Source organism: Rattus norvegicus, chromosome 8, assembly GCF_021556685.1.
Source record: "Rattus norvegicus strain SHRSP/BbbUtx chromosome 8, alternate assembly SHRSP_T2T, whole genome shotgun sequence".
NCBI classification, from domain to species: Eukaryota; Metazoa; Chordata; class Mammalia; order Rodentia; family Muridae; genus Rattus; species Rattus norvegicus.
This window is the reverse complement of record NC_141541.1, coordinates 113280001-113294441: the sequence shown is the minus strand read 5'-3', so window position 1 is coordinate 113294441 and position 14441 is coordinate 113280001. Positions and strand designations below refer to the sequence as shown.

At 44.6% G+C, this 14441-nt stretch overlaps 1 protein-coding gene across 2 annotated transcripts in view; it reads right to left on the bottom strand.

The window, feature by feature from the left end:
- The window catches only part of Cpne4 (copine 4), a 454614-nt gene that overhangs the window by 129071 nt on the left and 311102 nt on the right, over nucleotides 1-14441 (bottom strand). For both annotated transcript variants that reach the window (XM_087563156.1, NM_001436538.1), the window contains 2 exon segments: nucleotides 5441-5512; nucleotides 4258-4332 (listed from right to left, as the gene is read on the bottom strand). In XM_087563156.1, coding sequence (XP_087419282.1) covers nucleotides 4258-4332; nucleotides 5441-5512 — 147 coding nt within the window.

Genomic DNA, 14441 nt, shown 5'->3' with positions numbered 1-14441 from the left:
GGTTGCAAAATTGTTTAAAGCTAAAAGGCTAGAAAGGAACCATCCTTGAGAATTTCCAGAAACTGTTTTTGTAAGAAAAGAATTGTACTGTGTTGTTCTTCTGATCTAGCAAAAAAATATTATGGAAGGTCACATTTCCAAAGATGGCTGACACAATATTTGGGGTACACATACTTCCTATAATGTAGTGCCACTCTCCTGTAGACCTGGAGTCTAATTCCCAGCTAGCTTATGTCTGGTGGTATAAGAGTTCTAAGACTGAGTCAGCAAAGAGTTTGAAGTTCCTACCTAATTGTTGAGATACTCTTCCTAGGAGAAGACAGATACATTGCAGAACATCTATCATGTAGGTACTCTATTGGCTGTCTTGGCTGAGCCCGGCTTCTGGCCAGCCCACATGCTAGGCATAAGCAATCTCTGAGAACCATGTGGAATGTGACAGAAGCTCTTTCACATGAACAAATGCTCAGATAACAAGGGAAACTGTTGAAGCACCTTAGAGCCAACAGGGCCACTAACGAACCTCAAGATATCCTTGCGGTGTAACATCAGCCACTGAGAGAACAAATTAGAGGTACTTAGAGTATGGTGTGTGGAAAAAAACATTACAAGCCATTAAAGGAGCAACTTCCGACTATTATCCTCTGCAAAAAGACTGCAGAACCTTTCATTAAGTCTTCCGAGACTAGAAAAGGAGAGGGCTGGGATTTAAAGTCCATCCCCCAGTCCACTGGACTGGACTGCAGATACAGCAGGAGCTCTGAACATCAACAGAGACCACTTTGAAAAGAAGTCACATTAGCTGCTTAAGACATAAAAACAACGAATGGTACTTCATTTGTGGGACTAAAGAAATAGCTCAGGTATAAAGAACTTAGTATGCGTGAGGACTGTGTTCAATTTGTAGAACTTGCGGGCAAACCTGGACATGATAACTATTTGGTAAGACTACTGCTGAAGATATCATCCACATTGACTGCAGAGCATAGCGCACTCAGTTGTGAACTGACTAGGAAATTCTCTACCCAACAGCTAGCTTTCATAGAGCAGAAATGTGCTATGCAGGGTTCTGTGGGGGAGAAAGGACATTGATGGTCTTATCCAGCACTGGACCCTCCATGCTGCAATACCAACCTACTAGACAAGATGAACCCCCCTTTGTAACAGTGGCAAAATTATTTATGGAGTAACCAATGGCTCTCTTAATTGGATGTGAGGGCTGTTCTACAAAAGGAAACTCATGTCTGGTCCTATAAACATGGTTAAAACCCATGGCCACTGAATTCATAGTCCTGGGGGAAAATCTCTTGATGTTTCGCTAAATGGGTGTCAAACTGCCTTCTACTCATGCGTACGTCCGTAGACTTGAACTGCTCTCAACCTTGGGTAGAGAAACTTCTTACTGCAATGGATGGTGGTTAATGTAGAGGCTCAAAACTAGTCTAAGAGTTGAGAGTCGGTGATGGAGAGTGTCCGGCCATAGATGAGATGTCTTTATCAACTGTTGCCCCAGTGTTCGGGGAACTCACAGAAGATGAGATGGAAAGTTTGTAAGAGCTGGGAGATGGGGAGGAACACTGGAAAATGTGCTCCCCTGGACATGCTGTGGCTATTATACACATGAGTTCACCGATCTGCACAAAACCAAGCCAGTTGCTCCTAGCATTGGAAGCAGGGGCTGTCTCTGATTCTTTGGCCAACTTTTGAGACCCTTCTCCTCCTGCTGGGCTGCTTTGTCCAATCTTTCTAGGAGGAGTGGTACCTAGTCCTATGCCATGTTTGGTTGATATCCAAGGGAGGCCTGCCATTTTCTGAATAGAAGAAGAGGAATAGGTTGGGGATGGGTAGATACTGAGAGGAGAGGAGAAAGGGAAAACTATGGTCAGGATGCAATATAGGAGAGAATAAAAAAGAAATTCACACTTGAGTCAGGCAACACATGCCTTTAATCCCAGCATTCAGCAGACAAAGGCAGGCAGATATCTGTGAGTTTGGGGCCAGGTTGGTATACAGAGTGAGTTCCAGGACAGCCAGGGCTACACAGAGAAACCCTGTCTTAAAAAAACAAAACAAAACAAATTCCAATGTTGAAGTGGGAGGGTCTCCCCAGGCCTCACTGTTAGCTGAGGTATTTATTGGCAGTTGATAGCTTCTTGGGGAGTGAGTAGTGTTTCTGTGGGTGGGGAGGGTTGGTTACTAGGAAGCACCCCTGCCCCAGTGGGTAGCTCCACACCTGTGTGCAGAGAGGCAGCAGTAATTGGACTCAGTGAGCTATAAATTTTTAAATTTAAAAAAAGAAATGAACTTGGGAGGAAAATGTTTGTTGGCAGGGGTCCCGAAGGGAGGGAGTCAGGTGTGTATGATCAAGATACACGTGTGCAAAACATTCAAAGAATAAATAGGGGAAAAATCTAGATTTGGTGGTATATGTTTATAGTCTCCACACAGCAGACCCCTGGGGTTGTGGGACAGCCAATCCAGTATATTCTGTATGCTCTCAGGCCCAGTGAGAGAGCCTGTCTTGAAAAAGAAGATCCATGGCTTCTGGGGGATATTTAAATTTGTGCATGCACACATATGGCACAGGTGTGCACACACACTTGTGCACATATACATGCACATACACATGAACACACACAGGCACAGTGCATACATACATGCACATGCACACACACACATACACACACAGCTTATAAGTATTAAAGTCCGATACCCCAGAAACTCTCATTCGCACACTAATTATCATATCATGTTCATCACTGTAATATTTTATCTTATGTACTTATTCAATTTGCATTTAACTAGATGATGACCTCCAGGCTGTGTCAAGGGCAGCATGTCCCCTCCCTAGCACCTTTACCTAGGTGACACCCAGTGAAGTTTAACAAATGAATGATGGATGAAGTTTAACAAATGAAATGAATGAATACATTGATAAGTAAGAGAGCAAGTATGAAAACTGATTCTTCCTCCAGGAAGATGGAGTCCTGGCTCAATAATTCCTGATATGATGTGACGTAAGGATACATTTGATAGGAAACCCTAGAAATGATAGGGTGAAGCGAGGGGGGTGCATCTAACCTTTGTAAGGTGTAGGGCCTACACAATTTTCACACATATGTAAGCACACATACACACACACATACACTCACACACAAATATATACTCATATACATGTACACACATACTCACACACTTACACCCACCCACATACAAACACATACTCACACACTTACACATACTTACACACACACTTATACACATGTATACACACATACACTACCACACAGAACTAATTAATTGGACATAGACTGACATGGGATTGGATCTTCAGTTTTATCACTTATGATCAGGATGCAGTAGCCATGGAAACACCTTGCAAATTCCTTCTGTAGGGAATGGAGCTGGCTGAGGGTTATAGCCTTCTGAACTTGGATGTCTATCTTCGCATTCACACTGTGGCCAGGCTGCCTAGGCTGCTCTGTCTAGTAATGAAGTATATAGGGGACATTAAGGCAGGCCCTTGGCTGGGAGACACAGCTCTAGAACTTCCCGATGGCTTTATTGAACATCTCTTGGTCTGGGTAGCATTCTAGGATACTTTGCATCCATAATCACACATCTCCTTTTCCTTGAGGATAAGAATGTCCTCATGACCTGTCAGTTTACCCTCAGCCTTTCCTTTCTGCGACCCAGTGGAATCTCTGCAGATATAATGCTTGTGTCTTTAACCCTGCCTCCATGTCTGTTACTCAGAGGCTCTGGACTGTGACATGGGGTAAACTTAGTCTAATTACTCATCTTTTAATCTCTTTCCCCACCTGCAGTCATACTACCCTTCACCGGGGAATTGTACAAATGACTAATGAAACAGTGTATGCAAAGCTCTTAACCCTGGACTTGGCAAACACCGATGCCTATTTATGTGTGATTATTCTCCCCCTCTTGGCCTTTTCCCTTTAGAATGGCCCTAATGACTGGGGAGAAGACATATGTTCTTGGGTACAGCTGACCTATGTGTGGAAGCAAATGAAGACTTGGGGTTACCAAATGGTCATGTGTTAATTATAGGCCCTTCCCCTCCTTCCTAAATGCTTCTCTGTTGGGGAAAGCCTCACCTTCCTGCCCTCTCTCAAGTCTTTGATGTGTTTAATAATGTGGGTTGAAAGGGAAAAATAGCTTCGAGGAAGAATCTGATTAAACTGTGTGTCCTGGCTTTATTACTTCCTTCAGTGAGGTCAACGCAGACCATTTTACCTTATCATCCAATTTCCGTGCATTGAATGCAAGCTCCACGTAGTCGTCATTGCCTGATAATTCTTCAGCAATCACCTGAGGAAAAAGCACACAGGAGCTGCTCAGCCCAGGAGCCTATCAGCACATTTGGGTCCTTTTGGTTTCAAAATGAACAAACATAGACATTGGGTGAGAAGTTTCTCCACATTCCTTACGCATACACGCACCATTTCCAGCTCTGGAAGGGAGCTCACTGGGATACACAGCAGTGAGTGACTAAAGTTCAAACCCTGGGTGTGAAATAGGAGATGGGAGCCAGGCAGAGGGTAGGGCTTTCAGGAGCAGCAACTAAGGAAAGCTTCCTCATTGGGTGTGGTGATATATGCTTTTCATCTGGCACTTAAAAGCCAGAAATAGCCAGATCTTTGTGAGTTCCAGGCTAGCCTGATCTACACACAAGTTCTAGGTCAGCCACAGCAATATAGTAAGACCTTGTCTCAAAACAAACGAACCCCCACCCCCAAATCGAAGCAAGCAAACAAAACCATTAAAAAGCGCCTGCCTTTTCTTTAACAAGTCACTAGACTAATTATTGAGCAATTTATTCATTACTAGTGTCACAAAGGAAACGAATTGGGGCATATTTTTTAAATCAAGACTAAATTTGCTGAATTGACTACTGTCTATAGAACCAAGTGTCAGAGCTCTGTTGCTTAATGAAGATTGCTCAGGCTGGTCTCTGCTTGGGCAGCAAAGGAAACCTTGAACTAAAGGCTTTTAAAATAAAAATATTTTGTAGGAGAATGAGACAGACAGACAGACAGACAGACAGACAGACAGAGAGCACACTTTGCTGATCTGAAATCCCTAGCCAATTCCATATTCTGTGTTCAAAAAAGTTAACTTTTTTCTCTTTCACACTCTATCTTGTGATTGCAGAAACTCTGAATAGAATTGAGTGAGTGACCTCCTGTTCAAACCTACTTTCCTTCCCATTTTCTTTAAGGGTAGAAAGATCAAAATGGTTTTACCAAGAAAGAAAGAGATGGAAGGGAGGAAAAAAAAAAAGACAGAGAAGCCCTGGGGAGTTCGGTTAGTTCCCAGTAGACAGAGGAGACACTGCCCTCTTGTCTTTTTTTTTATTGTTTTTGGGTTGATGAGAGCATGGTGTCTGACACCTGTTGCCGCTACGGGGCCAGCTTACCGTGATGGAGGACTTCCCCGCTGTGTTCCCATGCTTTAGCAAGGACTTGGAAAGCTTTCTCTGAGAGACAATCTGTAGAAGGAAACAGAAAGAAGATGCTACAGATGGGATTATAGGCCGAATTTGAAACATTCCCCTCCACAAAATGCCTCACTGACGACAACTCCAGCTGAAATCATCTATGTCCACTTATGAGGTCCAGCTTGTTCCTGGGCCTGTCTGAATACAAATTAGCCTCTACTCCCTCCTTCCGTGAGTCCTGGAAGGAAGGGGATTTAGATAACTCATTTGGGAGGCAGTGTGATTGTTGCTGAGATGTTCCCGTCAGAACAGGGAGAGCAGTGTGGACCGTGAACATCAAGATAACAGGACAAAACTTTGGAATCATCTGAAATTAGCGCCAAATCATTGCGAAGTAGAGGCCGGGAGGAGGATGTGTAAATATGTGACTTCTGGGCCTGTAATCTCTGGGGCTCTATTTTCAATATATACATCAGGGAGCTGTCTGTCTCATCAGGAAACCAATGCTCAGACAAGCCCATGGGAGTAACTGGGGTGCTCTTCATGACCCGGTATCTGTCCATGCATGCAGGGACAGCTACATAATCACATTGGCTGTTATTCTTAGAAGAACCCACTCGGCCTCTGACTGCTGCCACCTTTTTGTCTACTGTGAAAGGCAAGCTTAAAGTGTCATGGCGGGGATGGCTACATAAGCCACATCCAAAGGAAAAAGGAGTTAAGAGAATGGAGTTGGTGCTGTGCCTGTTCTTAGGGGAAACAACATCATACTCTTTGATGGGCAGCCTCTGTCTAACATGGTTCCCAGTGATGCTAGCTTGCTGGTGTGGCGCTATTGTGTGAGCCCCTTCCTTGAGTGGGGCACAGCGACAGCTTGGAATCATCAGCACACCTGAGGAGTGGAGAGAGAACATATGGTTGGGAACACCCACTTCTCGTGTTATTTTGGGGGACATAATTAACAGAATTGTAAGGTAGCCTGCTACAAAGCCTCATGCAGAAAGGGGCTGATGGTTCCTTTCAACAGTTGAGCTCTTGGGCCTGGGAGGAAATCTACCCCTAAGCTGAGCCCAGGGACAGCAGCACCCTACCCATGTCTTTGACAGGCCCTTATCTAGAAGACCTATAAAAGCCGCACCCAGATTCTAGAAACAAGGAATAGATAATAAACAGCTAATAGATAGATAATAAATGCTTGAATTTGTAAAGTTATTACATTTTCATGTAACTTTTTTTTTATTAATCACAGAAAGGTAGGAAAGTAAGGCACTGTGTAAGGCAGGGAGACAACCCATTCTCTGAAATTCTCATACTGTGTGTTTTCTGTCTCTCTACTAGAGTAGTGAAAACACAAGAGTTTTTCTAGTCAGAGTGAAGAAGCCAGGCCAAGCAGAGTAACAGATTCATCAGGAACATGTCCTCATGTTACTCATTGGGCTGTGGTCTGAAGAGCAGAGAGTACTTCCAACATAAAAACCACCCAGTGGTCACACCGATGATGCTGGTCACATCAATCATAGCAACAATGACAGCTCCACAAAGCCTCCCACTTACAGAGAGCACCAACATGTCAGATGCCTTGACTGTAGATATTCAGCTTCTCCCTACTGCACCCAAGACTTTGGGCCAGACATCAAGAATAGGCACAAGCAAAACTAGGGTAGGGAGCACCAGAAGAAACAGCCATTATCTGGGAGCAGCAAGCGGGCCAGCATCTGATGGAAGACACTTCCCACTTTCCAAGTTAATCTGCTATCCAGAGGCATTTCTTTCTATCATCCTTGTGCTTCACCCACATTGATTACCTACCCAGGTTCCAGTTGATCCCAACAAACCTTCAAGGACTCTACTAGCCACTCACAGCTGTAGGTGGATTGTCCTCACAGGCCGGGTCTTACAAGATCTACATTTCCATGCCTCAAGCAAATGTAAGGGAAGTCAACACAGGAGGAGCTAAGTTGGACCATAGTGTATTGTCTTGAATCTTATGAGTGTGGGTACACATGTTCTCATGTGTGCAGTTGCATGTGTCCCTGGATGCACGAGCACATGGAGGTCAGAGGGCAATCTTAGCTGATAGTTTTTGAGACAAGGTCTCTCACAGATCCAGTACACACCAGTCTAGTTAGGCTGGCTGGCCAGTGAGTTCTAGAGTTCGGTCTACCTCCCCCTTCCCAAGATTACAAGTATACACATCTACTCTTATGCTTTTATTTATTTCCTTAACTTGGGCACTGGAAATAAAAAAAAACTCAGATCCTCATCCTTTGAGAGGTCCCATCACCCCAGCACCCTTTGTGGTTTCCCTTCTTATTAGACACACCAACATTGCAGTTCAGGATGTGAAGAGCCAGTTACTGTGTGTCATCTCCTGCCTTCTGAGTGCTAGGAAGTGGGCATTTGGGGTCCAAGCGGCTAACCAAACAGGCAATAGCACCCCACCTTATAGTATCTAGGTCTCCCACCTAGCTTCCAAGAATGAGTAATAATTAAGGTTTCAAAGCTTCCATGGTTATATTGATAGACATGCAATGGGCTGTCATTGTTGTTGCCATTCTTGGGGCTCTTGGGCAAAACCAGCATGAGTGCCCTGCTGGGGTGTGGAGAAGTCTGTTCACTACAAATTCCATTTATCACACCTGTTCTGTTGCTTTGCGCCAGGCTGAAGGAGACCTTAGGTCATGCCTTGGAATGAGAAAGTCATATCGACAAGGACCCACCCTGGCTGCAGCTGACATTTGAGGCCCACAAATAATTAGGTTTGCTTGGCATCAAGGCTAAAGGGGGTGCACCTGTCACAATTCCTTGAATTTGATTCCTTTTACCCTGGGGCAGGGTCATAGCTTGCAGACCTTCGAGTACAGCAAACGGGTGATGTATAGAGAGAGCAAGCGGAAGCCAAAGCCCTCCTGGGTTAGTAAGGTTGGAGCAGAGAGACATTTGCACCACTAGGAATCTGTTCTGCATCCAGCCTTGGGTCAAGGGAGGGCAGACTCCTCTAGCGAGGATAAGAACGGTGTCCAACGGCACACATCTCCATGTTCAGTAAAGCCCAATGGTAACCCAATAGTCCCCATTTTTAGTCAAACCTAGAGTTTCATTTAAACAAATAGGACCGAAGCCAGGAAAACAAACATTTAAGTCAGTGTTGTAGCAAGTGTGTAATCAGTTGTATTTCAAAAATAGTCATTTGGAGACCAGGCATGCATTTGTCATGAGGCTGCTTTTGGAGAAAATATTCTCAGAATTCTTTTTATAATCGGCTTTGAAATTGGTGCGGTAGCAAATATTTATTGAATATCTTCTATGTGTCAAACATTGGCTCATACGCTACAAGAGTGGAGAGAAATCCGTTAAAATATATTTATCACATTTATTTTGGTTTGGTTTTTTGAGACAGAGTTTCTTTCTGTAGCCCTGGCTGTTTTGAAACTTACTCAGTAAAGCAGGATAGCCTCAAATTCAGAGTTCCACTTGCCTCTGCCTCCCAAGTGCTGTGTGTTACCACTACCTGGCCACATTTTTAATATTTTTAATTTAAGTAAAAACTACATCACTTTCCCTGGTCTTTTTCTCTCCTCTAGCTCCTCCCAGCAACTGTCCCTTGAACCCCTCATATGTTGTCCACTCAAGCTGATAGCCTCATTTTCTTTGGCTATTGTCATATTATTGAAATTTATGTGTGTATTTATATATTTATATATGTATGTGTTTGCACAACTATGTATAGAAACAATCTACTGAGTCCGTTTTCACTTTCTTTGTGTACATGGAATCAAGGCTGACCACTCTACATAGGACAACCAATGAGGGGGCTCATCCCTGGAAGAGACTAATTCTAATTCTCCCAGCAGCCAACAGTGTAGAATTTAGAGGGAAGGGAGGGGGAGTGGCACATTGGGCTGAAAGATGAGGACTGGTTTTCTTTTTAATTTTTTATTTTTTTATCTTGGAGCCATGTCAGTGAGTGGGATTGTTGGAATGTATGGTTGGAACAAGTTTGGAGATCCATGGTGCTAAAGATGGAGAATGTGTAAAGGAGGTGATCAAAATAGGGTCCTACATGTGCCTAAAGGAAGAAACAGTTCTGTGGTCCGGGCATAGTCTTAAGGAAGCCATAGTTCCTGGAGGGACAGAAGTGACCTGATGACTTGTTAAGGAGTGTTGGAGAGGCTGATGTGCTCAGTACAGGAGCATTCAGGCCTTCCTGCCAGGCCTGCACTGTGTAGATTGGGTGGGGCTCACATGCAAGTGAGTAGGCCATTGTCCAGTGGGCAAGAAGAAAGGGGGATTACCAGGAGGAGAGGGAGCTACTGGAGCTCAAGCAAACTGAAAGGAAGTGGTGAGTGTGAAGGTAATGGAGTCTGTTGGCATGACCAAACATGCTAGTAGGACGTTGCTGTAAAATATTGGCTATATGTTTGTTTATATCCTAACAAACCTGGATAAAAGGGAATTCAGACCATTGCCCACACACAAGGAGAAAATTTAAGATCATGGAGGATGTTAACATCAAAAATTCCCTTTGGTGGTCATTTACTGAAGCCAGGCCATAGAATAAAATGTTTTGGGCTCAAAGTCTGAGAGAGTCCCAATTTAGATAAATTTTGTAACAGGCACTGCAGAGGTGACAGCCGATTGGGTTTAAACCAACTTTACCCATCTCCCAGCCTCAGCAGAGACCCCAAGGCCTATGACACAGTGTCCCATGTGTCAAACAGTGTCCCTGGGGTCAAATAGTGGGGGGTAGGGAAATCCTGGAAAGGACTTCTCCAAATTCTAAGACTTCTGAGAACCAAGGCTTGCTCTACAGTTAGTAGCATTCGAAACCTCGTGTGGCTATAGAAAGATGGACTAGCTCTGCCAGAGGACCGCCTGAAAGGTCTGGGCAGCTTCTCTGTCTCCTGCATGAAGCTGTCAGGATGCTCTGTCTTTGTTTGTTTGTTTGTTTTGTAGATGTGGTCCTAGAAATTGTAGTAGCAAACGCATGAGAAGGTGAGAAGCTCCAGAAAGAAACAACAGTGCCCAGGGTTGGAGACAGAGCTCAGTTGGCAAAATGCTTCCTGCACAAACATGAGGACCTGAGTCTGGGTGCTAATACCCAGGTACTGAAAACTGCTCAGCCGCACAGGGCAGAAATCCCAGTGCTGGGGAGGCAGGGGAAGGTGGATCCCAGAGCAGACCAGCCAGCTAGTCTAGAGGAACCAGTGAGTTCTGGGTTTAATGAAGGACATTGTCCCTGAAATAAGATAGAAAATAATGAAAGAAGACACCCAACTTAGATCTCTCTCTCTCTCTCTCTCTCTCTCTCTCTCTCTCTCTCTCTCTCTCTCTCTCACACACACACACACACACACACACACACACAGAGAGAGAGAGAGAGAGAGAGAGAGAGAGAGAGAGAGAGAGAGAGAGAGAGAGAGAGAGAGATTGATTCGCTCTGCTTAGGACACATCTCCATTCCACTCTTGCTGACAGTCTTCACTCCTCACATGGCTTGCCCAGTTCATAGGGCTGATGATACTAATCTGTCTGTTTTTTCCTCCTAGTACCTGGCCCACTCCTCTTCCTTCAGAAACAGATTCATAGTTTCCCAAGTAAAGGTCAACCAACTGTTTCTACAGCCACCCACTGAGCAGGACTCCACCAACTCTTGACTCTCCCTTACCCCTTTGTCCCTCTTCAGCAGGCAGTAGCTAGATCTGAATTGGCACCCCTATACCCAAAGATGTTAGGCTGGAACCCTGCGCATTTCCTGCACAAGCTGGTAAACCCCATCTGTGCTCCTTCCCCCAACCCCACAGGGAAAAAAAAACAAACTACCCTATCCACTTGGAGAAAACTTTGAGCTAACATCCCATCACTCCTCATTTCCGTGCTTCTGGCAACCCACCCATGAGTGCTGACCCAGGGGCTCAGTTTTTGACCATGTATAGACACAATCCCATTTCCTAGCTGGCCCATCTTCACTCCTTTCCTAAGCTCTATAAACCACCTTTGCTTTAGCCTGGATGTGGGACTTCACTGACCTCCACCTGTGAGATCAGTGAGCTGACGTCTAATAAACTTGCCTTTATCTACTTTTAATCTGGTCTAATCTGGCCTATATCTGAGTCACCAAGGGAGAGAAACTGCCTGTCGCTCACACTCACTGTCCACACAGAAAACAGGAAGTGGGAAGAACTACACTTTTAGGAGCAGCCTTCAACCAAGGATGGGTGGACTATATAAACACCCCATCTCCTTTTCTTTGAACTAGAAAGTACGAACACAGTCAGACAGATAACTTCAGTGCATTGTTTGTGGCTTGTTCTTTCTTCCACTGTTCTCCACCCTTTATTCCACTCCCTCAACCCTCGAACACTAGACAGGAGAGAAAGAAGGATAGAGAGGAGAGAGACAGACAGAGAAAGAGAGGGAGAGAGAGAGAAGAGAGAGAGATAGATAGATAGATAGAGAGAGAGAGAGAGAGAGAGAGAGAGAGAGAGATCAGAAACCGGGCAACACTATCATTGGAATGTTTCTTGTCATTTAGGGGCATCGAGTTCCTTGGGACAAATTTGATCTATGCTGTCAGGACATCTAGTTTATTTTTCTCCTTATTTCCTCTTTGTGCACGACCACTAACCAACCAAGACCATCAAGGACCACCAACAACCAAAGAATAACCCATCCCACCTCTGGGGACCCTAGCATGTATATACCCAGTGAAGAGTCCCCAGAATTCCAAGTGTCATACAATCACAGAAAAACTATCTGCAGCTGACAAGATCATGCCCCTGCTAGAGCACGAGGGAAGTCATAGTCAGCTGCTGTGGACACTCTGAAGCACCCACACACCCCACACCTAGGATTAAAACAAAGCACATTCTTACATTATTTCTGTGGTTTTTTTAAAGAAACCAAAATTCTAAAATTCTCACTACAGTGCATAATGTGATCAGATTTTAAAGATGTACTTAAAGGGACTTTTAAACTAAGTTGTCCTGGTGGAGCTTCACCAAGGAGGGAAACTTGTAGGAAGGAGTTAAGAGAGGCACAACCTGCCTCCCCATCTTTGGTTTGGGGGATTAAAGCTAAGGCTTGTACCCCTGAGTTAGATCATTCTACCCCAATTTTACCTTTTCTCTTGAGACAGGCTCTCAGTAAGTGGCCCAGGCTGTCCTTGAACTCACTCTGTAGCTCAGGCAGCCTTTGGACTGGAGAGTCTCTTGCCTCAGTCTCTTGAGTGGCTAGAATTTGAGGCAGGTACCATGAGGTGACACTAGAGAAACACAATTCTGAATCTGTCTTGAGCATGCAGGAGAGAGGGTGGCAGTGTGCCTGTGTACTTAGACAAACTAAGTATAGTCTTCAGCCTTTAAGTCAGTGGCTCTCAACATGTGGGTCATGACCCCTTTAGGGGTTGAAGGACCTTTACACAGGGATCAAAATAAGACCATCTGCATATCAGATATTTAAATTACAATTCACAACAGTAGCAAAATTACAGTTATGAAGCAACAAAAGTAGTTTTATGGTCAGGGGTCACCACAGCAGGAGGAACTGTATTAAAGAGCTGCAGTATTAGGAAGGCTGAAAACCAATGCTTTAAGTGGACCATCCTGGGGAAGACGATTCAGAAGGATAGAATAGGTAGTGGTACCAATGGGTGATCCATTGGTTTGGGCTTCCTGCCTTAAGCATTCTATTAAGTAGGATTCTAATTACTTCAGTGTAATTACAGGCTTTTACCCTTTCCTTGACTTCATTAGCGAGAGCTGGAGTGATGGAGAAAGATTTAAGGTTTAAATCCCTCTGAGCACTAATTACTCACCTTTGCTTTGTTACTATGTATGGCCCCATTACCATCACAAATGACTCAGTTTAGTGACTAGTCGGAAGCCACTGGTCCCTCATCCCAGCCCTGCCTGTCACACCATAGGCAATCAGGGAAAGAAGAAAGGGTTGTTCTCTTAGCTCAATGTCCAGTCCAGAACATTCTAACAGGAGAAGGGCATGCAACAGCTGTCCAACCACTGCCTTTGGCAGGTTGTGGCTTGTCCATGCCAAGACTGGCAATCCAGCATCAGCAGTCCAAAGAGACAGAATCCATAGACTTTGCATTTTTTAAATGAAAGAAGTGAAGCCAGCTTTGAGGTAGACTAAGTGTCTTTATTGTTACCAGTTAAAGGTCACATACTAGTTAAGAGTGGTAATAAATACAACTTAAAGAGCTCTGACCATGCGGCAGCTGACCTGTGGGTACTGAAGTTCTCCTGGCAGCCATTGAGCACTACTGTATGCTCACATGCAGATGAGAACTGAAGCTTGGAGCGCCTGTGGTTTGCTAAGGCTGACCATGGAGCCAAGAACTACAGACTTGAAGCTTAAAGTAAGAACAATTACTCTTATGGGGTTCTAGAGGGCAGAAGTCTGAAACCAAAGGGTTGGCAGGCCTATGCTTCCTCAGAGGATCTGGGGCCATTCTGGATCTTGTCCCTTCAGCAGGGTGGCTGCTCTGTTCCTCTGCTTTTCCACTGGGAGCTGATTCCCTCTCCTTTTTCTTTAGATGGCTCTCTCCTCTTCTGAGTCTTTCTCACAAAGGCCCTTGTTAATGGATGGGAGGCACCTGGCTCACCCAGGGTCTCTTCATCTTGAGACCGTTCACTTCAAGCTATAAAGGCTTTTGCTAATTGGAGTTATGCTCATAGGATGTGCGCACAGGTTTTGAAGGCTATCTTTTAGCCCATGACAGAAAGCTAACTTACTCAGACTTTCACAGCCAGTAAGGGAATCTGGGATCTGAATCCAGACAATCCACATTCATTAGAATGTTATACCTTCCAGATGTGACAGCGGCATGATTACATGGTGTCACTACACCATGTACATCAAACATTGCACAGAAGGCTCTGGATACCAGCTCAGGTATGGGGCCATAAGGAGCTTCATCAGCTGTATTTCAGTTTCCTGATCTGTGAGTTTGTGATTATATTAT